The 27091-nt window shown below is 36.0% G+C and overlaps 2 protein-coding genes across 4 annotated transcripts; both read right to left on the minus strand.

Annotated features, from left to right (window-relative positions):
- Window positions 1-3059: 3059 nt before the first annotated feature.
- sesn4 (sestrin 4) lies at window positions 3060-19820 on the minus strand. Its single transcript, XM_058048922.1, has 9 exons — window positions 19599-19820; window positions 10855-11052; window positions 10598-10780; window positions 10263-10493; window positions 7988-8084; window positions 7751-7875; window positions 5938-6104; window positions 5712-5856; window positions 3060-3739 (listed from the first exon to the last, which is right to left on the minus strand). Exons 1-9 carry the CDS (start codon window positions 19662-19664, stop codon window positions 3650-3652), a joined length of 1302 nt encoding a protein of 433 aa, XP_057904905.1. The 5' UTR covers window positions 19665-19820; the 3' UTR covers window positions 3060-3649.
- Window positions 19821-23632: 3812 nt separating this feature from the next.
- Window positions 23633-26530, minus strand: zgc:92907 (uncharacterized protein LOC436733 homolog). 3 transcript variants are annotated; one of them, XM_058048998.1, is made up of 5 exons: window positions 26263-26530; window positions 25371-25454; window positions 25093-25255; window positions 24065-24203; window positions 23633-23991 (listed from the first exon to the last, which is right to left on the minus strand). In XM_058048998.1, exons 1-5 carry the CDS (start codon window positions 26329-26331, stop codon window positions 23880-23882), a joined length of 567 nt encoding a protein of 188 aa, XP_057904981.1. In that variant the 5' UTR covers window positions 26332-26530; the 3' UTR covers window positions 23633-23879. The 3 variants fall into 3 exon arrangements, with proteins under 3 accessions (XP_057904981.1, XP_057904991.1, XP_057905000.1); XM_058049008.1 differs by lacking the exon at window positions 26263-26530 and adding an exon at window positions 25823-25989; XM_058049017.1 differs by lacking the exons at window positions 25371-25454; window positions 26263-26530 and adding an exon at window positions 25823-25987.
- Window positions 26531-27091: the final 561 nt, after the last annotated feature.

Raw genomic sequence — 27091 nt, forward strand, 5'->3', positions numbered from 1 at the left:
ATAAATAAAGTCGTATTATTACGTGTCATCTTATGAGAAGGAAAACTGAGATTTCACCAGCATTATTTGCCCTCGTGCAACACTACACTGGACTTGCTTGACACTACATTACCCACAAAGCATTGCGCACACTAGTTGATGAGAACTATGAACTCTGCTAATAATAAACCTTTTTTCATCTATATCACAAAGCTGAGCGGTAGTTAAAATCCATAACTAAAAAGGCAAACCAAAAATAGTTGCTTGTGAAATTTATTTTTGTTTTAATGTTAGCTGCTAATAGTTAGCACACTGTCGCTCACGTAGCTATGCTAGCGTCGCTAAAGTTTGGCTGCCTTTCCCACTCCTTAATGTACACTATGTGATATATGGTATCTTTAGGGGCAAGTGTAGCTTTATGGATAAAGTATACAATAAATATATTTTATTTGAAACGCATAATGTCGGAGTTAGTTGTGGACAAACAGCTCATGTAGCATTAAGGGTTAAATTCCAGCATCGTGCTTCGATTTAAGTCAACAAATCTTCAATACGAGTACGACTAGAATACTAATACGATGTCTGAGACATTGTTGAACAACATTATAATATGAGAGTTTTTAATTAATGACTGAATTCATAGTCTTACCTCTTGTGGTTCTCACGACATTTCTAGTAAGTGGGCGTGTACATGTATTCTGCCACTGGGGGGCGCTGTTTCTCAATGGCATCATCTTGTGTGCGATACAATACAAATCGATAATCATTAACCATTTTAGGCACTTTCATTTCATCGTCGATCAACATTAACAGATAAAACAACAACAATAATAATAATAATAACAAATTTGAACCATTATGTTTTTGAGCAGCACACTATTATGTTGATTTATTTGTCACAGTTTACTTGTGGATAAATGGAACTTAACGGTGAGACGTTCACTGACACATGTTGAAACATTTCTTACATTTGAACTGTTTTAGTGACAAGTCAATAAAAAAATGATAATGCGATAAGAGATAGGCAGAAGATACTGTACTGTACTGTATACTGTACTGTACTGTACTATACTAACAGTGTGAAAGTACACTAACGAAGTAGAGTCAAGTCTGAAAAGGAGTCACAACGTTTCCATTTCCTGTGCGCTATTTTGTTTGGTGCAGTTCCACATCCTTACCACACTGGGGCGCCAAAGTGCGTTCATCATGGAGGGACAATATCACTGTAGGGAAGTGGTGGAAACCAACTGTTGGGTCGCGGGGTCATTGCCAAAATTAAAACTAAAGTCATTTATTAAATATGCTTGATAAGTTTACATTTTAAAAATGTGGTTGTGATGGTGGGTGGCTGAGAACCACAACGGTAAACCAAGATGGAGGAAAAACAACACAAAGGAGTTTTTTTCATAATGTATCTTTATAGAAAACATGATTTTTTTTCTTTCCAGGTTGTTTTTTGCAGGCACGTGTAGCGTACCTGCAATATCGTTCTGTGTGAAAAGGCCCTCAAAAATGAGATGAGACATTTCCATGTGACCACAAAAACAAACTTCCATTAGCAACACTCCAGTTTCCATCTGAAGGCACCTCGTGTTTAACGCTTTTATTTTGTAGATATGCACTTCCTCTCCTTTTCCTCGGTTTGCCTTTTCCTTTCCCCGTAACGCTAATCCTCACCCGGGTCATGGGAATCCGGATCAGCCTCTCCCAGCTGACTTGGGACGAGAAGGCGGGGTACGAAACAAGTCCACATATTCATAACAACAACAATAAAAGATCACTAGGATGTACATCGTTTTTTTTTGTTTTTTTTTGCAAACCGTACCGTGGATTTCGATACAAAAACGATGAGTGTCAATCTGACGCGTCCACAATCGGCGATCTTGTGGAAGTCCGCTTCTGGTTTGATGGACTCGAAACCAGAAGAAAACAAAAACAATCATTTTGGCCGTGGCTCAGCTTCACCTTCTTCTTCCATCAGGATCCGCTTTTATTTCTTTGATTTTATATCAGGGGGTGTACAAAGTGCGGCCCAGGGGCCATTTTCCTTCCGCACTGTTAGGAATGGAATATATTCCTACTTTTGTCATGGATATTCCCATCTACAACGGAGTATTTTCTTCATGATGTTCTAATCTACAACAGAGTGGAAAAATATTTTGGTAAAATAATCTGTTGGTATTGTGCGGAATGGAATATTTTCCCACCCTGTTTAGGATATTCCTATCTACAACAGAATATTTTCCCAACTTTGTTCTGGATAGACGACACGGTATTTTCTCAAAATATCATCCGACTCTTTTGTAAATAGAGTAGTCAGAACTGAGTGGAAAAATATTCCATTCCTAACAAACACTAGGAAAATATTGTAGAAAAATAATCTGCTGCAGATAAGAATATCCGTGACTAACTACTGATCAAATATTCTGGGAAAACACTTTGAGTACCTTAAAACAGAGTGGGAAAATATTCCATTCCTAACAAATATTGGAAAAATTATAGTAGAAAAATACTCAGTTGCAGATAAGAATATCAGTGACTAACTACTGATCAAATATTATGGGAAAACACTTTGAGTACCTTAAAACAGAGTGGGAAAATATTCCATTCCTAACAACTATTGGGAAAATATTCTGGGAAAATACTCCATACCGCTTGTCCTCACGAGGGTTGCGGGTATGGTGGACCGTTCACACTCACGCACTGTGAGGCCAACATGCTAACCACTAGCCACCATGCGTGCGGCCCAATATCCACAACAGAGTGGGAATGAAAATATTCCATTCCTAAAACTCCAATCTTCCAATTGTAAAAATGAAATAAATGATGATTGAGATGTTCTATTACATATTTCTCTAACTTTCTTTGTCGCTCGGAAGACAAAGCTAAAATGTGGATGTTTTGTTCAGATAGCTTAGCATAAATTGAGTGTTTGTGGACACTTCTGCCTTGATACATTCTTTTCTCCTCTTTTACTTAAAGAGGTTTTAACCCCCCCCCACCCAGTACCTTCAGTAGGTCTTCACTGAAAACATTCAGAATTGAAGATGACGCCTAACCCCCCCCCCCCCCGACCCATGACAAGTCAAGTCCATTTGTACGAAGAAGCTAAGTTGCATCATATAAATATAGAAAGTTTTAAAAGTGCTTATTTTAAAGAAACTAAGGTGATGTCGTTAGCTAGTCTTTTTCTTCTTGCTTTTTTTTTTTTTTGTACAAATAGCTCAGGATATTCAAAACGCTCCTTCAAAAGTACGACAACACTGACGAGGATTGTCCCAAAAAAAAAACAAAAAAAAAGGCCTCCTCCTTCGCCGCCTCCTCCTCCTCCTCCTTTTGGAGAACATTCATCTTGTCCAAATAGTTGAAGGAAATTATTTAGTACCTACAAGAGTTGATTGCACATGTCCATCAAGTGCTGACACTACGCTGATGATGATGATGATGATGAGGGTGGTGGGTGTGGCACGCTCTGGTATATAAATATCACCGACGACAAAAAGAACACCAGGCTGAGTTTCTAAAAAAAACTCTCGGTGTTCTTAAAAAAAAAAATGTCACCGGAGTCGGCTCGGTAACGTCAGCAGGTCTCTGGTCTGGAGCTCCAAGCGCGGAGGAGAGACGTCAATCAACAAGTGTGCTTCTTCTTCTTCTTCTTCTTCACGACTTCTCAGGCGATCATGTACTGAGTGATGGCTCTCAGCGCGTACAGCAGCTCCGCCTGCAGCCGCGCCTCCATGATCAGCAGGTTGACGTGTATCTGCGGGAGGAGGACAGCCAGGACGACAAAAGGCTCGCAATCAATCCATCGGATTTATTGAGTCTAGGCTCAAGGTGTTAGCATGCTATGCAAATATTAGCATAGTAATATTTTTGTGACAAGTATTAACATGCGCATACACCTAGCTCTACCCTGATAGATGCTGCATGCTAACATTACAAGGTTAGCATTGTCAGCAGGTTAGTGTTAGCATGCTAACATAGAAAAATGTTTGCCATTTTCATGAATAGTGCTATCATGTGAGGTGTTAGCATGTTAGTGCTAGCATGCAAATATTAGCATAGTCAAATTTTTGGGACAAGTATTAACCTGCGCATACACCTAGCTCTACCACTGACAGATGCTACATGCTAACATTACAATGTTAGCATTGTCACAGGTTATTGTTAGCATGCTGACATTAGCATAGTAACATTTTGACATTTTCATGAGTAATGCTATCATGTGAGATGTTAGCATGTTAGTGCTAGCATGCAAACATTAGCATAGTAAAATTTTTGGGACAAGTATTAGCACATGCATACACCTAGCTCTACCCCTGATAGATGCTGCAGGCTAACATTACAATGTTAGCATTGTCAGCAGGTTAGTGTTAGCATGCTGACATTAGCATTGTAACATTTTGACATTTTCATAAGTAGTGCTATCATGTGAGGTGTTAGCATGTTAGTGCTAGCATGCAAATATTAGCATAGTAAAATTTTTGTGACAAGTATTAACATGCGCATACACCTAGCTCTACCCTGATAGATGCTGCATGCTAACATTACAATGCAATGTTAGCATTGTCGGCAGGTTAGTGTTAGCATGCTGACATTAGCATTGTAACATTTTGACATTTTCATAAGTAGTGCTATCATGTGAGGTGTTAGCATGCTAGTGCTAGCATGCAAACATTAGCATAGTAAAATTTTTGGGACAAGTATTAGCACATGCATACACCTAGCTCTACCCCTGATAGATGCTGCATGCTAACGTTACAATGTTAGCATTGTCAGCAGGTTAGTGTTAGCATGTTGACATTAGCATCGTGACATTATGACATTTTCATGAGTAGTCCTATCATGTGAGGTGTTAGCATGTTAGTGCTAGCATGCAAACATTAGCATAATAAAATTTTTGGGACAAGTATTAGCACATGCATACACCTAGCTCTACCCCTGATAGATGCTGCATGCTAACATTACAATGCAATGTTAGCATTGTCAGCAGGTTAGTGCTAGCATGCTGACATTAGCATAGTAACATTTCTGCCATTTTCATGAGTAGTGCTATCATGTGAGGTGTTAGCATGCTAGTGCTAGCATGCAAACATTAGCATAGTAAAATTTTTGGGACAAGTATTAGCACATGCATACACCTAGCTCTACCCCTGATAGATGCTGCATGCTAACGTTACAATGTTAGCATTGTCAGCCGGTTAGTGTTAGCATGCTGACATTAGCATAATAACATTTTGACACACGCAGCCATTAGCTGTAGCCTGATAGATGCTGCATGCTAACATTACAATGTTAACATTGTCTGCAGGTTAGCGTTAGCATGCTGACATTAGCATAGTAACATTTTGCCATTTTCAAAAGTATTGACACACGCAGCCATTAGCTCTACCCTGATAGATGCTGCATGCTAACGTTACAATGTTAACATTGTCAGCAGGTTAGCGTTAGCATGCTGACATTAGCATAGTAACATTTTGACATTTTCAAAAGTATTGACATACGCAGCCATTAGCTCTACCCTGATAGATGATGTATGGTAACATTAGGATGTCAGCACTGTCAGCATGCTAACATTAGCATGGTTGCCAATGCCCCGCTTTATTTTATCTGTATTTACATGTCAAAAAGAAAGTATTGCTGCTCTGATGACGGGGAAACTGTTGGGTTAGCAGACGGGATAGCGGCGAGCAAACGGTGTGTGAAAGGGAATCTAACGCGTGAGCACTCACCCGCTCCGACGGTTTCAGTGGAGCCCAGCTGAGCGGGCAGGCTGGAGTTTTGGTGGGGTCGGGGAAACACGCCACGGCCTTGACGAAGAGCTTGAAATCTCGCTCCAGCAGCTGGTTGACTTCTCCGTAGTCGTAGTCGTCGTACCTGACGAGGCGGACAACCACTTCGTTCATGTACTGCGTTCGAGTCCGTTCGTTGTTGTGTCTCTTTAAGAGGAAGGCTCACCGGATGCCTAAGACACAGTGGATGTAATTCCAGATGGCTCTCTTCAGGTCGGGGCTGTGCTGCGACGACAGGGCGGTGACGCTTCGGAATCGGTCGTCCAGGAGGTGGCCGATGTCCGAATACAGTCTGTTGACCAAGGAGAAGCCGTGGTCCTCCCATGAGTAGTCCTGCAGAGACATGGAAGAGTCCGTATGGACCATCTTTATTGGACACAAAGTCCTTGGTTGCAAAACGGTTCCTTTCCTATGATGCCTTGTAAGTTGACTTATATTTATTTATAATAATATTTTATAGTAATTATAATAATTTATAATTATAATAATTTAATTTATAATTTAATTTATAATTTAATTTATAATTTAATTATAATTTAATTATAATTTAATTTATAATTTAATTTATAATAATAATATAATTATTATAATTGTTATTATAATAATTATTTATAATTTAGAAAACTGCATCACAGCTTTGTGATATTGGTGAAAATTATTAGTATAAAATTCTTAGTATAAACTTCATATTTTGCTCTATATCTATATAATTTAATTTATAATAATAATATAATTATTATAATTCTTATTATAATAATTATTTATAATTTAGAAAACTGCATCACAGCTTTGTGATATTGGTGAAAATTATTAGTTTAAAATTATTAGTATAAACTTCAGATTTTGCTCTATATCTATATAATTAAATTTATAATTTAATTTATAATAATAATATAATTATTATAATTGTTATTATAATAATTATTTATAATTTAGAAAACTGCATCACAGCTTTGTGATATTGGTGAAAATTATTAGTATAAAATTATTAGTATAAACTTCATATTTTGCTCTATATCTATATCATTTAATTTATAATTTAATTTATAATAATAATATAATTATTATAATTGTTATTATAATAATGATTTATAATTTAGAAAATTGAATCACAGCTTTGTGATATTGGTGAAAATGATTTTAGTATAAAATTATTAGTATAAACTTCACGTTTTGCTCTTTTGTCCCAAATGTTTGCATTTTCATTTATATCATTTTCTTTTTGTAATATTTTGACTTTATCTTCACCAATTCTCTTGTAAAAATATGACTTTATTCCCGTAATATTACAGCTTTTTCCCGAACCTCGTTTTCCAAAAAATATTGCTTTATTTTGTTTTGTTTTCTCATAATATTACGAGTTATTATGAAAAAACATTTCAACGCTATGCTACAATATTTTTTGTATTATTTATTTATTTATTATTACTTTTATTGATTTATTTATTATTATTTTCGTAACATTATAATTTTTCCCCTAAGCTAATTTTGCCCCCAAAATGTCCTTAATATTATTTTGTTTAATATTTCATATATATGCTACACAAATGACTTTATTTTTGTAAAAATATTTTTAAGTTTTGTTGTTGAATGATATATTTATCATGTTTCATGGGCCAAAAAAAAAGCCCCCATGCTACACTTTGGACACCCCTGACTTAAATGAACCCCTGTATAAAACACAGCCATTTAAACTGACTGACAACAGGTCTCACTCTGTTTGCTGTTGTTCTATGAAGCATCCGGGTGCTCAGTCAAAACCATTCAATTCATTTTATCGTTTTTTTTATTGCGAAATCTCGTTAATCTCGACTAATGACTATGTACTCTTCCGCCGTGCGTACGGAAGTAGTTCCCGGGTAGCTTCCAGACACGTTAAAGGACCGGAAAGCGCTTGTTGCAATGCTAATGTCCGGCGTTGCTAACGTAGCATCAGTTGCCACGGTTACAGCCCCCACCAGCTTGTCAACGCTCCTCACCTGAGCTCGAAATACTTGGAAGTGGTCGTCGTCCCGGCGGGCGAAGTCCTGGTAATAGAAGTCGGGATCGGTGATGAAGAGGGAGGGGTCTGCAAAGTAGATCATCTCCTCTTCTTCTTCCACGTCTGAAAAAGATTTAAAAAAAATCAGCGGAGATGTGAAGCAGACCGCCGTGCGCGTCTTGATGTGACGCCACGTGACCCCGGCGGAATACTTGATGTCGGTCTTGGGTTTTACCGCTTTGCTGGAGCGTCTGCAGCCTGTCTCGCTCCTCCTGTGTGGACCTGTGGATCCGCTCCTTCAGACACGGCGCATCGGTAGTCGAATCCAAAGACTGTGAATGCATCACACGGAGCCCCAAATTAGCTAGCTAATTAGCTGAAACTCACATTTTCTACCCCAACAAATACTAAAAATGTTTAGTTATGCTGGTTAAAGATCCACACCGGTGGGTCGTGGGTCCATCCTGGGTGGACTAGAGACCTTATCTTTTTGGTTCAAACCGATACCGATACATTTCCGCTGCTCAAGACCGATTTACAGGAAGTGAGAAAAGCTAGCTAGACATGCTAATCTGTTTGTGCTAGGTTTTGCTGCCACGTTATAAATAAAAGTTGCCTGAAGCAAGACGAAAGGTTCCTTCCATCGTGTGGAACAATTTCCTAAAAATTACCAAATTACCAATTTAAAAAATTGTTTTTTAAAAAAAATTAATAAAAATAAATATTAATAAAATAAAGTAAAAAATTATAATTACATTTAAATTTTAAATTAAATGATATTAGGAAAGCAGGAAGTGAACAAATGTAACAGTTACTGATTGTAAAAATTTAAATTAATAAAAAAAAAACTTAAATGATATTAGGAAAGCAGGAAGTGAACAAATGTAACAGTTACTGATTGTAAAAATTAAAATTTATAAAAAAAAACTTAAATGATATTAGGAAAGCAGGAAGTGAACAAATGTAACAGTTACTGATTGTAAAAATTAAAATTAATAAAAAAAAAACTTAAATGATATTAGGAAAGCAGGAAGTGAACAAATGTAACAGTTACTGATTGTAAAAATTAAAATTAATAAAAATAAAAACTTAAATGATATTAGGAAAGCAGGAAGTGAACAAATGTAACAGTTACTGATTGTAAAAATTAAAATTAATAAAAAAAAAACTTAAATGATATTAGGAAAGCAGGAAGTGAACAAATGTAACAGTTACTGATTGTAAAAATTAAAATTAAAATTAATAAAAAAAAATTAAATGATATTAGGAAAGCAGGAAGTGAACAAATGTAACAGTTACTGATTGTAAAAATTAAAATTAATAAAAAAAAAACTTAAATGATATTAGGAAAGCAGGAAGTGAACAAATGTAACAGTTACTGATTGTAAAAATTAAAATTAATAAAAAAAAAAACTTAAATGATATTAGGAAAGCAGGAAGTGAACAAATGTAACAGTTACTGATTGTAAAAATTAAAATTAATAAAAAAAAAACTTAAATATTAGGAAAGCAGGAAGTGAACAAATGTAACAGTTACTGATTGTAAAGATTAAAATAAAAAAAAAAAAACTTAAATGATATTAGGAAAGCAGGAAGTGAACAAATGTAACAGTTACTGATTGTAAAAATTAAAATTAATAAAAAAAAACTTAAATGATATTAGGAAAGCAGGAAGTGAACAAATGTAACAGTTACTGATTGTAAAAATTAAAATTAAAATTAATAAAAAAAAATTAAATGATATTAGGAAAGCAGGAAGTGAACAAATGTAACAGTTACTGATTGTAAAAATTAAAATTAATAAAAAAAAAACTTAAATGATATTAGGAAAGCAGGAAGTGAACAAATGTAACAGTTACTGATTGTAAAAATTAAAATTAATAAAAAAAAAACTTAAATGATATTAGGAAAGCAGGAAGTGAACAAATGTAACAGTTACTGATTGTAAAAATTAAAATTAATAAAAAAAAACTTAAATGATATTAGGAAAGCAGGAAGTGAACAAATGTAACAGTTACTGATTGTAAAAATTAAAATTAATAAAAAAAAAACTTAAATGATATTAGGAAAGCAGGAAGTGAACAAATGTAACAGTTACTGATTGTAAAAATTAAAATTAATAAAAAAAAAACTTAAATGATATTAGGAAAGCAGGAAGTGAACAAATGTAACAGTTACTGATTGTAAAAATTAAAAAAAATAATAAAAAAAAACCTTAAACTGTATTATGGAAAGCAGGAAGTGAACAAATGTAAGTTAGTGATTGTAAAAGTACCAGATGGAGGGGTAGGATTTAATAAGCTTTGCTTCTTCCTACTCCTTTTGGACATGTGGAACTGGGAACTGATTATGGGATGCACTCAATTGGAATCTGATGCATGTTCACATGAAATTAAACCATTACCATTACCATTACCATTACCATTACCATTGTCGAAATCAGTGAGGTCTTAGTACTCGGTCGTAATCAAGTACATAATATTTGTGTGACATAAGAGGATGTCCTTTACCCGTCGCCGTGCTCTGTGCTCCGACTGAGGCACGTTGGGGTTGCCGTTAGCAGCGTCAAAGGGGCAGAAGGTCGGCGGTGTCCCGTTGGGGGACCGGCTGAGGGGCGCCAAGTCCGAGTCGGCGTTGGAGCCAAAGACGAAGCTGCACAGCGAGTGGCAGTGGGCCAGAATGACCACCGCCTGCACCAGCTCGGCCAGTGACCAGCACTGCTCGCCCGACTTGAGGAGCGTCTGTGTGTGTGGGGGGGGGGGGGGGGGGTGTCGGGGGGGCACAAACACGTATGTGTGCGGTCCGTGGTTACGCTACGTTACGTTACGTTAGCGTCTTTTCTTACCTTAATGTGTGAGCAGGCCGTGAGCCAGGGCTGGTGGGCGAGGACTTTGTTGATGTGGTCGAGGAGGCGGAGGCGCGGGGGCGCCGCCTCCAAGCCCTGCAGCCACAGGGGGTCGCCGCCAAGCCTCAGGAACTGCGCCGAGTGCAGGTACACCAGGTAGTTGCAGTGATGTCGTGCAGCCGCCTAGAAAAGGACGGGGAACCACGACAAAATTCGTTATCGGTCTCGGACAGCACGGGCTCCGAGTCGTCACCCACCATGATGGCGATGTAATGGCGGCACGGCAGGGGCAGGGGGCCGTCCATGTGCAGGATGTAGTGCTGCGCTCGCAGGAAGCTGTCCAAGTACTGAGGGTGGGAGGCCATCTGCTGGGAGACGGCGTCCACGCTGCCCCTGCCGCTCAGAGCCTTCACGAAGAGCAGCGACACTCGCTCCTTCTCGTTGTTCACCATCGCCTGAGCGGAACGACACAAACGATTTATTGCGACGGGTTCGATTCCGCTTCGTCAAGCATCACGACATAAAAGTAGCACGTCTTTGCATGTCAACAAACACGAAAAAGTGCAGATTTTCTCTAAGGCAAACTAAGCTAATGCATGGTTGCCGTCAACGCTTCTATGAAAAGGTTTGAATCCCACCTGCGCCGTGCCGTACTGTACTGTACTGTACTGTTCTGTACCGCGAACCTGAACACATCACCACTAATAAACTGCCCGATTCTTGACGGGAGTCGCCGGCTTACAAAGAAACAATGTGAAATTCGGTCTGTGTGGGTTACGACGAGGGGGGGGGGGGGGGGGGGGTATGGGGGGGGGTACTTTCGTAGATGAGAGCAGTGAAACAAACACAGCGAAAGCGAGCCTGCCGCCAACTCAAACAGCAGCGTGCGGTGAAGGAAGCTGGCCTGGCTTCATAATCTCTATCATAAAATATGGACAAAAAATATATATTTAAAAAAAACAAAAAAAAACAAAGAGTGAGGGGCAAAAATGAAAGGATGTTATTGTCGGAATATTTGGACTTTATTCCCATCATGTTGTAAAATCATCCCTAATCTAATTTTCCAAAAATAACAACTTTTTTTTGTTTTTTTTTTAAATATTCTAAACATATATTTGTTTTTATTTTTCAACTATATGTTAATAAAATGTTTTTTGCCTGATATTACATGTTGGAATAAAAGAGTTTTCTCTTAATATTTTGACTTCATGCTCGTAATTAATTTCTTTATTTCTGCAGTTTTTTTTTTAAGTAAAAAAAAAAAAAATTCTAATAATATTTTGACTTTATTTTTATAACATCAGAAATTTTCTCTTAATATTTTGACTTTATGCTCGTAATTTCTTTTCTATTTCTGCAGTTTTTTAAAGTTTTAAAAAAATTATAATAATATTTTGACTTTATTTTTATAACATCAGAAATTTTCTCTTAATATTTTGACTTTATGCTCGTAATTTCTTTTCTATTTCTGCAGTTTTTTTTTAAGTTTTAAAAAAAATTCTAATAATATTTTGACTTTATTTTTATAACATCAGAAGTTTTCTCTTAATATTTTGACTTTATGCTCGTAATTTCTTTTCTATTTCTGCAGTTTTTTAAAGTTTTAAAAAAATTATAATAATATTTTGACTTTATTTTTATAACATCAGAAGTTTTCTCTTAATATTTTGACTTTATGCTCGTAATTTCTTTTCTATTTCTGCAGTTTTTTTAAGTTTTAAAAAAAATTCTAATAATATTTTGACTTTATTTTTATAACATCAGAAGTTTTCTCTTAATATTTTGACTTCATGCTTGTAATTTCTTTATTTCTGCAGTTTTTTTTAAGTTAAAAAAAATTCTAATAATATTTTGACTTTATTTTTATAACATCAGAAGTTTTCTCTTAATATTTTGACTTTATGCTCGTAATTTCTTTTCTATTTCTGCAGTTTTTTTTAAGTTTTAAAAAAATTCCAATAATATTTTGACTTTATTTTTATAACATCAGAAGTTTTCTCTTAATATTTTGACTTTATGCTCGTAATTTCTTTTCTATTTCTGCAGTTTTTTTTAAGTTAAAAAAAATCTAATAATATTTTGACTTTATTTTTATAACATCAGAAGTTTTCTCTTAATATTTTGACTTCATGCTCGTAATTTCTTTTCTATTTCTGCAGTTTTTTTTAAGTTTTAAAAAAATTCCAATAATATTTTGACTTTATTTTTATAACATCAGAAGTTTTCTCTTAATATTTTGACTTTATGCTCGTAATTTATTTTCTATTTCTGCAGTTTTTTAAGTTTTAAAAAAAATTCCAATAATATTTTGACTTTATTTTTATAACATCAGAAGTTTTCTCTTAATATTTTGACTTCATGCTCGTAATTTCTTTTCTATTTCTGCAGTTTTTTTTTAAGTTTTAAAAAAAATTCTAATAATATTTTGACTTATTTTTATAACATCAGAAGTTTTCTCTTAATATTTTGACTTCATGCTCATAATTTATTTTCTATTTCTGCAGTTTTTTTAAGTTTTAAAAAAAATTCTAATAATATTTTGACTTTATTTTTATAACATCAGAAGTTTTCTCTTAATATTTCGACTTTATGCTCGTAATTTCTTTTCTATTTCTGCAGTTTTTTTAAGTTTAAAAAAAAATTCCAATAATATTTTGACTTTATTTTTATAACATCAGAAGTTTTCTCTTAATATTTTGACTTTATGCTCGTAATTTCTTTTCTATTTCTGCAGTTTTTTTTAAGTTTTAAAAAAAATTCTAATAATATTTTGACTTTAGTTTTTATAACATCAGAAGTTTTCTCTTAATATTTTGACTTTATGCTCGTAATTTATTTTCTATTTCTGCAGTTTTTTTTAAGTTTTAAAAAAATTCTAATAATATTTTGACTTTATTTTTATAACATCAGAAGTTTTCTCTTAATATTTTGACTTAATGCTCGTAATTTCTTTTCTATTTCTGCAGATTTTTAAGTTTTAAAAAAAATTCTAATAATATTTTGACTTTATTTTTATAACATCAGAAGTTTTCTCTTAATATTTTGACTTTATGCTCGTAATTTCTTTTCCATTTCTGCAGTTTTTTTTAAGTTTTAAAAAAAATTCTAATAATATTTTGACTTTATTTTTATAACATCAGAAGTTTTCTCTTAATATTTTGACTTTATGCTCGTAATTTATTTTCTATTTCTGCAGTTTTTTTTAAGTTTTAAAAAAAATTCTAATAATATTTTGACTTTATTTTTATAACATCAGAAGTTTTCTCTTAATATTTTGACTTTATGCTCGTAATTTTTTTTCTATTTCTGCAGTTTTTTTAAGTTTTAAAAAAAATTCTAATAATATTTTGACTTTATTTTTATAACATCAGAAGTTTTCTCTTAATATTTTGACTTTATGCTCGTAATTTCTTTTCTATTTCTGCAGTTTTTTTTAAGTTTAAAAAAAATTCTAATAATATTTTGACTTTATTTTTATAACATCAGAAGTTTTCTCTTAATATTTTGACTTTATGCTCGTAATTTATTTTCTATTTCTGCAGTTTTTTAAGTTTTAAAAAAAATTCCAATAATATTTTGACTTTATTTTTATAACATCAGAAGTTTTCTCTTAATATTTTGACTTTATGCTCGTAATTTCTTTTCTATTTCTGCAGTTTTTTTAAGTTTTAAAAAAAATTCTAATAATATTTTTACTTTATTTTTATAACATCAGTTTTCTCTTAATATTTTGACTTTATGCTCGTAATTTCTTTTCTATTTCTGCAGTTTTTTTTAAGTTTAAAAAAAATTCTAATAATATTTTGACTTTATTTTTAATTATATATTATTTTATATTATTATTTTTTTTATAACATCAGAAATTTTCTCTCAACCTAATTTTTCCAAGAAAATTACTACTTTTTTTGTGTTGTTATTTTATCACAGTATTACGACTAGAAAAACAATCAATTCTTTCTTTTCTTGAACATTTCAGCTTTACGACATTTTTTACGACATTTTTCCTCATGATGGCGTGACATCATTTCGGGAAAATTATGGCTTTTTTCACCTTAGTTGACAACTTTTTGTTCGAGCAGCTCTGAAAAAATGTCAGAATAAACTTTAACACTTCAAAATAAAATAAATAACACTATACAGTATGTGTAATTAACAAATATTACTATAAATATATAAATTACTGCAGATTTTTCCATGTAGTTATTTTTTTTTAGCTTTCTTGTTAAATTATATTGAATGTGCAGCTGCAACAATCCTGCTTTAGGGAGTTAATATTACCATATTTATTATATTTATTATATTTTATTTACAAAGCAATATGCTTTTGCTTGCTTATGAAAAATAACAACTTTGACCAAAATGACCAAACTTGGTCTTTTGTGTGCCATGCAATGTACAATCCTGTCAAACCTTCTACTACACGACTACACTAATCAACAGCCAGTACCTCCAAGTAGTATTTCACAAGTACTGCGTCACCTACGTACGTAGAGACCGCCAAAGATGATCCGAGCGCGATGACGGTAGCGCGGTGTCGAGTTGACGCTGAGCTGTAAATCAAAACAGCGGGCGACCGGCTGCGGCGCGTGGACGGTGAGGAGTGTTGGGAAACGTGGAGGGGCGATGTAGGACACACGGGTGCCTGCCACTCAAAAGACCCATTGACGTTCACGCCGGCTTCCCTCTGCAAACACGGCAGCTGCCGACGAGCGTGCCGCGACGCTAACCGCCGTGAATAAAGACATGCTAACAGTCTTACCGTCGCTTTGTTTCGGTGCTTCTTTTTGTTCTGCGCTAAAGCTAACTCAGCTTCTCGTATAGTCCTCGGAACTTTTGAAAACTACCAAAGTCATCATCGATTCCCTGGTGGAAAAAGGATGCTATTCCGGAAAAACACCAATCACTACGTCAAAGTTGCCGCAGAGTTACTCAGGTCTTGTAAACACGATTCCATGAGAGCGACAAGGCTGCAACGTATTCTATGTTCTAAAAACGGGATGTAAAGAACCCAAGAACGGAAAGGCTTAAGCAACCATTCTGGGTTTTGAAGACCACCAATCTTCACCTCCGTGTCTTAAAGCGGTGATCCATGTTCTGCGAGTTCTCTAGTTCATCACCAAATGTACCCCCCCCCCCCAAAAAAAAAAAACTGTTGACACTTGATTCAAATCTTTGGCATAATCACCATAAACACGTTCCTTCTTGAAGACATAATTAAAAAAAATTTTTTTTAATAATTAAAATTACAAAAAAAACCAAAAGACAATAATTACAAACAATGTACATTTGTGTACTACGCCAACGAGGAAAATAAACCCTTTTGTCACCTCAGCCATTGCGGAATAAACCAATGAAGATTATTTGTGACTTCGTTACTTAAACCAAGCATGTCTGGACAAGCGTGAGAGAAACAGGAACCACACTGGATGCTGTGCCGAATGACATGATTCAGTTTCATACCGGTTCCTGATTGACGAGACGACAACAAAGACCACTTTCCTCTGAGCGCTTCGTTTTTAAAATGACATCCTAAGACAGGGGGTGGGCAAACTTGACTTGACTCGCGGGCCGCATTGATATAACAAAATTTCCGGGGGGGGGGGGGGGGGGGGCACTATATATTGTACACGTAACAGTCCACCTGGTATTATTGTATCTGTAAAATTGTCATGCAATCTGCTATTATTATTTATTATTTTATATTTATATTTAAATATTTTAAAAAATAATAAAATATTATAATAATTAAAATAAAATTAAAATAATAATTATTATATTATTATTATGTAAAATATGCAAATATAACAATATTATTATATATAATTAATATAATAATTAGCATTAATATAATAAATATAATAATCATAATAATAATATAATTATTATTATTTTAATTTTTATTATTATTATGTGCTTGTGTCTCTTTTTTCAGGAGCACTTTGTAAACAACAGACCATGTCAAACGACCAAATTGATACAACCATCAAAAGGTTGGCTTAAATACTTTTGAAAGATTGGGCGGGCCGTATTCAAACACTTGGCGTGCCGGATGTGGCCCCCGGGCCGTAGTTTGCCCACCCCTGTCCTAAGACATGCAACTCTTTGAATGATGATGTCTTCAAGAACAAACCAATATTCCTGATTAATATACCGGGTGGGTGGGGGGCGGGGTTGCAGATGTAAAACACAGTTTCATTTCTACTGCTTGAAAAAAACAAACCCAAAAGGTGCAAACAGCAGCAGTAGCAGTCCCCATAAGGAGAGACTCCTTATTGTCCGCCCACATGAGAGGGGAAAAAAAAGCAGCATGCGTGGGCGGCCGCAGGACTAAATCATCATTTAGCAGCGGATGAGCTATTACAAAGCAGATTTTTGTTCGCCCCGGTTCCATGCGGTAAACAGTATGATGGAGGGGAGGGGGGTGGGGGGGGCAGGAGTGTCCATGAGGGGGCTTTGTGCACCGATCCGTCCACGCTTATTACAGTACAGTCTGCCCACCCGCAACACAGCAAGGCACTGATACTCTGCAAGTCACAAACAAGGTAGATGGAGACAAAGACTGGGGGTGGGGGTGGGGGTGCGGGGGGGTTGATAGTGTGCATTCAAGAAGAATTTGCGGTGCGGTTGCAGATGGTTGCAAGAGATGCGGGAAAAAAATATGCACCTGCCGTCAGCAAAGACAAGAATATCCACAGCAGTAATGTTAGCTAAAATATCATACAACATAATCCATATCCATCATCATGATTTTTAAATATCGCCTCTTATTGCATGATTAGAATTTTTATGTGGTTTATATTGTTTACCAACAAAGGCAGGACTTTAGTAAGAAACTCTACAAACTTCCTGTCAAAAGTGACACAACAAACACATTCAGCAAGAAATTAAATCTATTTTATTTGATTATTTTTATTTAATTTTAATTTTAATAAAACGTATAAAATTATAATATATTTTAAAAAATATTTTTAATTATTTAAAATAAAATATTTTTATTTTTATGTATATTTTATTGTTTTTATTATTATTATTATCAGCAAATAAGGTCCCCGGTCACCGTGCGTTTGACACCCATGTGTTAAATCATGTCCTGTTTTTTATTTTCTTATTTTTTTCGAAAACAAAAGAAGCCAAAAAGTAAGCAGGAAACAGGAAAAAATAAATTAAACTGTGGTTCAATCAAAACCAACAAACTCTACCCCTTTTATTTTGTTGTTTTTTTTACAATAAATTGGAGGGAAACAAAATAATAATACATGCACGCATACTGGAACAAACAAGCAACAACTGGGCACAAAACTGTACAAATTTTAGTCTGAATTGTAATATATTTTTAAAAATATTTTTAATTATTTAAAATATTTTTATTCATATTTTATTGTTTTTATTATTATTATTATTATTATCGCCAATCTGGTCCCGGGTCACATTGTGTTTGACACCTGTGTGTTAAATTATGTCATGCAGCAACTAAATCGAAATTGGGTGCACAACTTGACATGACGTCGTGTTTTTGCGCATGAACGTCACTTCCTGGATGCTTTGCTTTTAGATTTGTTTTGGTCATGTGGACGAGCACGTTTAAAAACATCCCAAATAGGGTATCCGACGTAGCCTATGATGGACAGGACGGAGACGTCACAAAAACAAGTGTTGAAAAACGATGCGGTCGGTCCTCTTGGGGGTAAATGTGTCAGTGTGTGTGTGTGTGTGTGTGTGTGTGTATTTTTGTGGGTCATGTGTTGCTAGTGGGCTGCTGCAGCTGCAGATAGAAGAGAAGGACATTCAATCTGCATTCCAATTACATTTGAGGGGGGGTCCATCCTGATCATGTGCGTGCATTAATACACTAGTACACTAGTACACCCTACCCCCCTCTTAAAAAAAAAAAAAACACCGGAAGCAGGAGGCAGGCAAGGCTGATTTTGGCTATGCAACCTGAACTCAGGGACCAGCACAAAAAACAACCCAAAAGAAGCTCAGGGAGAAGAAGAAGAAGGAGGGGGGGTGTGCACATTAAACACAAGCAGGAAAAACAACTCGGCGCTGCAGGGTTAGTTGGAATCAAACTTGCACCAATCTCTGAGAACATAAAGCGGGTCAGTAAACATGTTTTGTGCGCATTGCTTCTCCATGTTTTGCACGATATCCAAAGCATGGCGCTGTGCTACATTTCTCCAAAGCTCCTCACACCTTCCTCCCTGTTTTTGCTCCACAGAATCTGCAGCAAACATGTCTCTCTATCTATCTATCTCTTTTTTGGGGCTACTTGAAACAGCGCCCTCTATCTGTTGCAAACTGTAATACAGCGGCGAGAGGAGAAAAACAAGTTTGATTGGCAGTCCAGTTCAGCTTGCAAAAAAAAACACCACCATATTAAAAGAAGAAAAAAAAAGGCTTAGCAAATTAACTCAGTCGACGTTTAGGTAAACAAAACTGCAATACATCCGTACGATGTGTTAAAATCCGGCTAGCGGTGGTACTGCATTTCTTCACCTGATACTTTTCTCCCAAATCTTCTGCTGACGTCATCCCCCATCTTTCTATGCTTCGTTGATTTGAACATATTTACGTTAAATATACATTATAGCAATGGAGACTGGGGGTCTTTGAATGCTCCATCGCGGCCCAAAATTTAAGTCTCAGGTATTACGTGACATGCATTCAAAAATATGACGTTCATGATAAAGTCGAGGCTTTAAAGAAAATCCTCATAAAGTTATTTTTAATAGTCTCCCCTATTAAAATGTAACAAAAATCGCCCACTTAGCGAAGTTAGCAAGTCCGATAATAAGTTTTGCTAGCAATGTTAATTTAAGTGACGTTCAAATTGGCAAGAAGCTTGGCTAAATGGTTGCTCCGTAGTGCAAAAAGGTTAAATGTAAGTGAAAGATGTTGTTTAATGAGTGTTTATTTCGTCTTTGCTGTGAAATAATCCCTTTGGCAAAATGAATGAAGTCCGTTATTTTGTTAGCCCTAACTTGGCTAGCTTGTCACCTACCTGTTTCTGGACAAGCTGGCGCGGGCTTCTCAGAGGGTACTCCATTTTATTCGTACAGATGATCATTTTCCAGTCCGTGTGCAAATTACATGAATGCGGCTGTCGTGTTTTTTTCTTCCAGGGCGAGAGCTAACAAAAGAGACGGCGAAGAGGAGCGACCAGGCTTCCGCCGCTCGAGCGAGTCTGGCTCACAGTGGAGGCGAAATCTTCCAACAGGCGAGCTGACAACTCCGGTAACAGTGTGGACCAATCACAGCTCAGAGGGAGCGGGGCTTGGCAGACAGCGAGAGTAAGTGAGGCCAATCACAGCGTAGATGGGCGGGGCTTGTTTAAAGGAAGGCGGAAGTGTTTAAGAACATCTGCAAACAAGTGCAGTGGAGAGACAAAGGGACTGGTATACATATTTATTTTTTGTTTTCTTATTTTTTTCGTAAACAAAAGAAGCCAAAAGGAAAGCAAGAAACAGGAAACATGAAAATAAATGAAATTGTGGTTCAATCAAAACCAACAAACTCTACCCCTTTTACTTTGTTGTTTTTTTTAACAATAAATTGGGAAAAAAAATAATAATGCATGCACGCATACAGGAACAAACTTGGCACAAAACTGTATAAATTTGAGTCTGTCATCATTTACAATATTTTAAAAAGTCTTTCAAATTGGATTATTGTGGCACATAATTTAATTTAATCACTTTTTGCTTGTGTAAATCAGCAAAATGTTTAGCGTATGCACAATATAAAAGTGATTCACTAGCACTGAACAATTTTGTGTACTTTTCCTCAACGTTCATGCATGTGAAGAAGACTTAAGTCTTTGATTGGATTGGTTAAGCTCCCACTGCAGGGCATTTCAAAAGGGGACATGTGGCGTATTTTAGGTAACTTTTAGGTAACCACAGCTGAAGCGTAAAACCGAAAATCATGGTGGTTTTAGCGCTACTGGGAAATGATTCTGCACTTGTTTTTTTGTTGGTTTTTTTTTTACAAGTATCGTCTTTGAAAGGAAAGTATGAAGACGCCCACTGTGGAAAATGAAACTCTGGATGGAAATACAGAATTTGAGATATTGCTGAGCTGTATATGAGGTCAGATGAAAATGAGTCACGACCGTAGAACTGGCATGGCTGCAAGTAAAAGGAAAGTAAAAGGGCAAGACAGTAAAAAAATTGGCTGTCATGTGGTGACACGGCTGGTCAGCAAACGTTTTCATGCTGTTGTTGTTACTCTTTGTATGGCCGTACTCTTATCTCATCTTAATGGAGCAGAATAGGCTCTATATTACAATCTAACAAAGCTTTTAAACCAGATTTTTTTCATACTTCAATGGGTATCCTGACCCGAAACCCATTTACTATATCATATTGGACAATAATGTTCAATATTTTTACTGAACGGTGACAGTATTTATTACAGTATATTTATAATCCACATATATAGAACTGAAAGCAATGAATGCAGGAAGTATTTATGCAAGACTGTGTATTATTAGTAACAACCCCCTCCTGGTATTGTGCTGTGAAATGATGCTTTCAGCTCCTTATTACCAGATTGTGCCTCACTGTTTATAGTTTTGAATGCGGAGCTGCAACACAAATGTCCAACTCTATTAAATTACCTCTGGTCAGCGCAAACATCATGTGAATCCGATTGAAGAGGCGGGCGGAACCGGTCTAAAGCGGACCAAATCATGGGGGGAATCAAAATACGACAAATGGCGTCATATGACAGTGGAACCTTTGTCATCCTTGTTTATAGCGGTTAATTGATCCCAGACCAGGCCGCGATAAATGCATTTCAGCGATGTAGGAGCCAGTGTTAATAAATTGAATATTTTTGTAATGAGAGTACAAAAAAACTGTTTATGACTTTCTAAATATGTACTTTAACATTATCTGTACACATAAAATGACCAATATTCACCTTTACACTCATATTAGTCATTGTTGACATCACATTGATGCTGTGGGGAGTCCAGACGCTAGCCAGCTAACCAGTTAGCTTCACATTTATTAAATAAATACACCAGTCTTGGTACAATATATAAACGATATGCTAACAAAGGATTATAATACGAGTCTCTAATAAAATACCACAAAATTATTACATGTATGAATTATGGTTATTAACATTTACGTTAGAACATAAAAAAATACCTAGCTTAGCACCGCACGTCTGTGGTTAAAAAAAAAAAAAAAAGCCAAGAGGACGTGACGTATGTCTCACGCATGCGCAGAATTGATTGCATGGCCGGTTCAGATTAAGAATGCCTGCAATGCCTACACATGGCCACTAGATGACAGTATTTCACTGCATACATAGTCACTCACTGTTCACTCGCCATGTTGTCTGTTTACACTTGTATGACAGTTAATGATGTTAAAGTGTTACTTGAACGGCTTGTTTTGGATTTTCCTCAGGGAAACAAATGTTGACACAAACAACTCAATTCTCAGTTTGTTCAAACAAAGGCTTTACGAGTGTAATGACCAAAATGCCACAGCTAAATCAACACCCCGTCTGTACCAGCAGGTGTGGACCTGCGGCTAATAAGAGTTCTGTGTGTGACCTTGACAGAGGCGGCTGACTATCAGGTTACCGTGCAAATATTCTCGTATGGTCAGATCGGCCGTGAGTTGCACAATGGTCACGTTGGAATAATCACAACAACATATTTACTCTGCCTGTAACTTGGATTACAGTGGTTTATTTTTAAATAAAGTTTTTAAGAACACGAATACCGTCATCCATAACGAATGATGGCTTTTGGGTGGTTGACTACGGCCGATTATTAGTCAAAAATATTGAACGACAAGATATACGCAGTCCTGTGGTCACGAGGATCTAGATGACAAACCTTTCACACTGCATGGAGACTGGATACTGAGCCGGCACAGCCGTTCTCCTCTCATTGCGTGTGGAAGTGGTAAGTTATTGGCTACGTTCACGCTGCAAGTTAATTCAGATTTTTTTGCTAAATGGTCCGTCCGCGCATGTAAACACTGCACTTTTGGCCTCATGATTTTTTTTATCTCAGAACTATGAAATTTTAATCTAATTTGGACTTTTTAATAACATAATTAGTTAGTTAATTAACTAAAATTAATTAGTTGGTGAGTTGTAATCTCACGATTTTCACTTTTCTCTCACAATTGTGACCTTCTCAGCTCATAATTTTGACTTTTCAATTTTTTGATCTCATAATTCTGACATTTTTATCAAATTTTGACTTTTTAATAACATAATTAGTTAGTTGATTAACTAAAATTAATTAGTTGGTTAGTTGTAATCTCACGATTTTGACTTTTTTCTCATAATTGTGACCTTCTCAGCTCATAATTTTGACTTTTCAATTTTTTGATCTCATAATTCTGACATTTTTATCAAATTTTGACTTTTTAATAACATAATTAGTTAGTTGATTAACTAAAATTAATTAGTTGGTTAGTTGTAATCTCACGATTTTGACTTTTTTCTCATAATTGTGACCTTCTCAGCTCATAATTTTGACTTTTCAATTTTTTGATCTCATAATTCTGACATTTTAATCTAATTTTGACTTTTTAATAACATAATTAGTTAGTTAATTCACTAAAATTAATTAGTTGGTTAGTTGTAATCTCATGATTTTGACTTTTCTCTCACAATTGTGAGCTTCTCAGCTCATAATTTTGACTTTTCAATTTTTTGATCTCATAATTCTGACATTTTTATCAAATTTTGACTTTTTAATAACATAATTAGTTAGTTAATTAACTAAAATTAATTAGTTGGTGAGTTGTAATCTCACGATTTTGACTTTTCTCTCATAATTGTTACCTTCTCAGCTCATAATTTTGACTTTTCAATTTTTTGATCTCATAATTCTGACATTTTATCCGTCTGCCATTTTAAGTTTTCATCTTGATGATAACTTTTCGTCTTATTATGATTCTCAGGTCAATCCATCTAACTCCAGATTGGAGCGTTGTGTTGCTGGAAGACGTTTTCATGCTGAAAGAAACGACAGGGCGTGCCCCATGAAATCATAGATCCAAATATCCAAAGATTTATTCATGAAGATGTTTTTGCTAGGACTATTTTTCTTCTTCACCTGGAGGTAAGCCGCCAAGGTCTACAAAGTTTGAGGTGAACGTGACACCGAGTCATGTGCACTAAGAGACAAAACAACATGGAAGCTGCACTTTGGCCTACTTGGCCGACAAGATGAAGACAGTCTCAGCTCTAAGGATGTCTGATCTTCACCGCATTCCCAAAATATCAAACAATGGACACCAAAGCTTCACTGGAGACCAAGAGCTTCAGCCATGAAAGCTGCAAACTTCTTTGGCTGACCGGGCACAAATGGCTGAAGAACGGAGAGATCCATGCTCCTTAGTGTTTCTGTCAGAGTGCTGAGAGGGCGAAACCAACGCTTACATCCGTCGCCGTTCCACGCTACCGTGGACGCCACGTGCCGTGCCGTACCTGCAAGTGCAGTAGAGCAAGTGGGAGTCCTTGTGGAGCTGCCTGGCCAGCTCCATCTGGTGGTTGTCCATCAGCTTGTCGTTGACCACCACCAGCAGGGCTTTCCCGGCGCCGAGGGCCTCCAGGCAGCTTCCCGCTCCTGGAAGAAATGGGATTTAAGGACAGGAGAATCCATTGCATTTATTTTGAATCAATATGGATCATTTCTTTCCTCATCAGTGTCCAATGTTTGTATAATTCAATGTATAATTAGACATGTAGCCTAATAATTAATACTAACGATACAGTTGTCACTCGTTTATGGCAGCTAATTGGTTCCAGAACCAGTCCAGGGTGCACCCCGCCTCCAGTCAAAGTCAGCAGGGAGAGAATCCAGCATAAAAAAACCTGGTTAAGGTCTTCTAAATATGTTTTTAATAACACTATTAGAGCCCTCAAAGCATGGAATAACACCCCTATAGTCACCTTTACACCCCATTACTCGATAATAAGACACATTAGACAAATAAGATAACACTTTAGCAGTTCCGCCGTACTTCCTGCGGCGGATATTGTCTCATTAAATGTATCATTAATGTATCGTAATGGCCATTTTACAAAATAGTAAACAAAATAAGAGTGCATACGCTATTTAAGATGCAAATAAAACTGCTGTGTCACAGGTTATTGTCTCCCCGGGGAAACTAGTTGTAGCGCACATGTTCCATCAAACAACTAAATATTTATAATCATCTTGTGTACATGTACCCCCGACAATTTGTTTGCGTACCACCAGGGGTACACATACCCCAGGCTGGGAATCATTGCTATACAGGAAGTGATGTCAGGAGGTTCGGAGTTGAGTTGGAGCCTGTCGTGGGTTAAGGCCCCAACAGTAGCCTGTGTTATTGTTATGATTTAATCCTAAACCACTGGACAATGCCTGGTGAGGTACATTGTGGTTAGCTATAGCTGTGTTTGCCTGCCTGATTTTTCATTTTGAAAGATAAGCAGTGCGAATTATGGAAATGAATCATATTGTTACTCGCCTGCATGGCTGACGACGAGGTCGGCTTGCTCCATGTCCTTTGCTATGGAGTCCTTGAAACGGAAAACCTCCAGGTTTACATGTGGACAGGTCTGGGAGTCCGGGAGAAAAGACCCTCGTCCAACTTGAAGTACTAACCGCTCATATCCACGATCTTTTAAAGCCTGTAGGAGCATCAATAGTCATCCGTTTACATTCAAATGACGAGTGCAACCCGTTTAAATTTTTAACTAAGACATTTTTAATCGCAATTGGAAAATCCCACGCTTTTTAACTCACCTTAATGGCACTGGCGGACGTTATTTTCTCAATAAGTTCGTCAAAGCTCGTAGTGCCCACGGTAACAAATACAGTCTTCATCGCCTTTTAAGAGAAAACTGACATTTTACACTTATTTTAACTATTTTCTGTCTCTTCCGGCATCACCAAAACACTAGCCCGCCATCTGACGACCTCTTCCGGGTACATACCTGACGTCATTGTGTTACAACTCTTTGCTGCCCCCTGAGGCTTGATGGAGAACTGCAACCTACTGAACTTTTTTGCTCCTATTACTTTATTCTTGTGAAATTATTTTCCAATTAAATTCATTTTTTCTTAATATCTTGACTAATGTATAGTTGTCCTATCATAGTCATCCGTTTACATTGAAATGACGAGTGCAGCTCATTTAAATATTTAACTAAGACATTTTTAATCGCAATTTGAAAGTCCCACGCTTTTTAACTCACCTTAATGGCACTGGCGGATGTTATTTTCTCAATAATCTCGTAGTGCCCACGGTAACAAATACAGTCTTCATCTTCTTTCAAGAGAAAACTGACATTTTACACTTATTTTTACTATTTTCTGTCTCTTCCGGCATCACCAAAACACTAGCCCGCCATCTGACGACCTCTTCCGGGTACATACGTGACGTCATTGTGTTACAACTCTCTTTGCTGCCCCCTGAGGCCTGATGGAGAACTGCGACGTACTGAACTTTTTTGCTTATATTACTTCATTCTTGTGAAATTACTTTCCAATCAAATTCATTTTTTCTTAATATCTTGGCTAATGTATAATTGTCCTATTAGAGCCATCCGTTTACATTCAAATGACGAGTGCAGCCCATTTAAATATTTAAGACATTTTTATTCGCAATTGGAAAGTCCCACGCTATTCTACTCACCTTAATGGCACTGGCGGACGTTATTTTCTCAATAAGCTCGTAGTGCCCACGGTAACAAATAGTCTTCATCTTATTTCAAGAGAAAACTGACATTTTACACTTATTTTTACTATTTTCTGTCTCTTCCGGCATCACCAAAACATTAGGCCGCCATCTGACGGTCTCTTCCGGGTACATACGTGACGTCATTGTTACAACTGGCTTTGCTGCCCCCTGAGGCCTGATGGAGAACTGCGACGTACTGAACTACTTTCCAATTAAATTCCTTTTTTCTTAATATCTTGACTAATGTATAATTGTCCTATCAGAGGGATATTAAATGTTAGAAGCCATAAGAGGCATAGAGGAGGACCAAAGAGAAGGTTTATGTAAGTATTTTTTTTAAATTTGTATTTAAGTAAATTCCAAGTAACTTTTCTATCATAATTTAATTTTATTTAATGACTTCTTTCATATTTCAAGTTTTTTTCTGCTAACTGTCTTATAATTGAGTTTCCATCTCTTTTTAAGTTTGAAAAAAGAAGAAACGAGACACCAGGATGCACCAGAAATTATTTTAAGGCTCTGTTAAATTCTCAGCTTAAAAAAACAAAACAAAACAAACAAAAAAAAAAAAACTCAAAACACAAAATACCATGTCGCCTGAAGTCACAAAAGCAGTAAACTAGTATAAAATGAAATGCTGAAACTGGCTACTCACGTCATTAGTCTGTAATAAATATGTTACTATGAAAAAAAAAAAAAAAAAAAGCAATGTTAAATCTGCTTTTTTACGTTTGCAGCTGGAGTCTTTCACCCACAACAATCAGCATCTTTAAAGCAACGTTTG

Source organism: Doryrhamphus excisus, chromosome 2 (genome assembly GCF_030265055.1).
Source record: "Doryrhamphus excisus isolate RoL2022-K1 chromosome 2, RoL_Dexc_1.0, whole genome shotgun sequence".
In the NCBI taxonomy this organism is placed as follows: domain Eukaryota; kingdom Metazoa; phylum Chordata; class Actinopteri; order Syngnathiformes; family Syngnathidae; genus Doryrhamphus; species Doryrhamphus excisus.

Excerpts from the sequence above, each read along its gene's own strand:
- sesn4 (XM_058048922.1), bottom strand. The coding sequence starts at position 19,664 with ATGATCATCTGTACGAATAAAATGGAGTACCCTCTGAGAAGCCCGCGC. Across the intron at positions 11,053-19,598 it reads GCCAGCTTGTCCAGAAACAG|GCGATGGTGAACAACGAGAA; the intron begins GTAGGTGACAAG and ends CGTTCCGCTCAG. Across the intron at positions 3,740-5,711 it reads CACTGAAACCGTCGGAGCGG|ATACACGTCAACCTGCTGAT; the intron begins GTGAGTGCTCAC and ends CTCCTCCCGCAG.
- zgc:92907 (XM_058048998.1), bottom strand. The coding sequence starts at position 26,331 with ATGAAGACTATTTGTTACCGTGGGCACTACGAGCTTATTGAGAAAATA. Across the intron at positions 25,256-25,370 it reads CGTCCGCCAGTGCCATTAAG|GCTTTAAAAGATCGTGGATA; the intron begins GTGAGTTAAAAA and ends ATGCTCCTACAG. Across the intron at positions 23,992-24,064 it reads TTGCTCTACTGCACTTGCAG|CACTCTGACAGAAACACTAA; the intron begins GTACGGCACGGC and ends TCGCCCTCTCAG.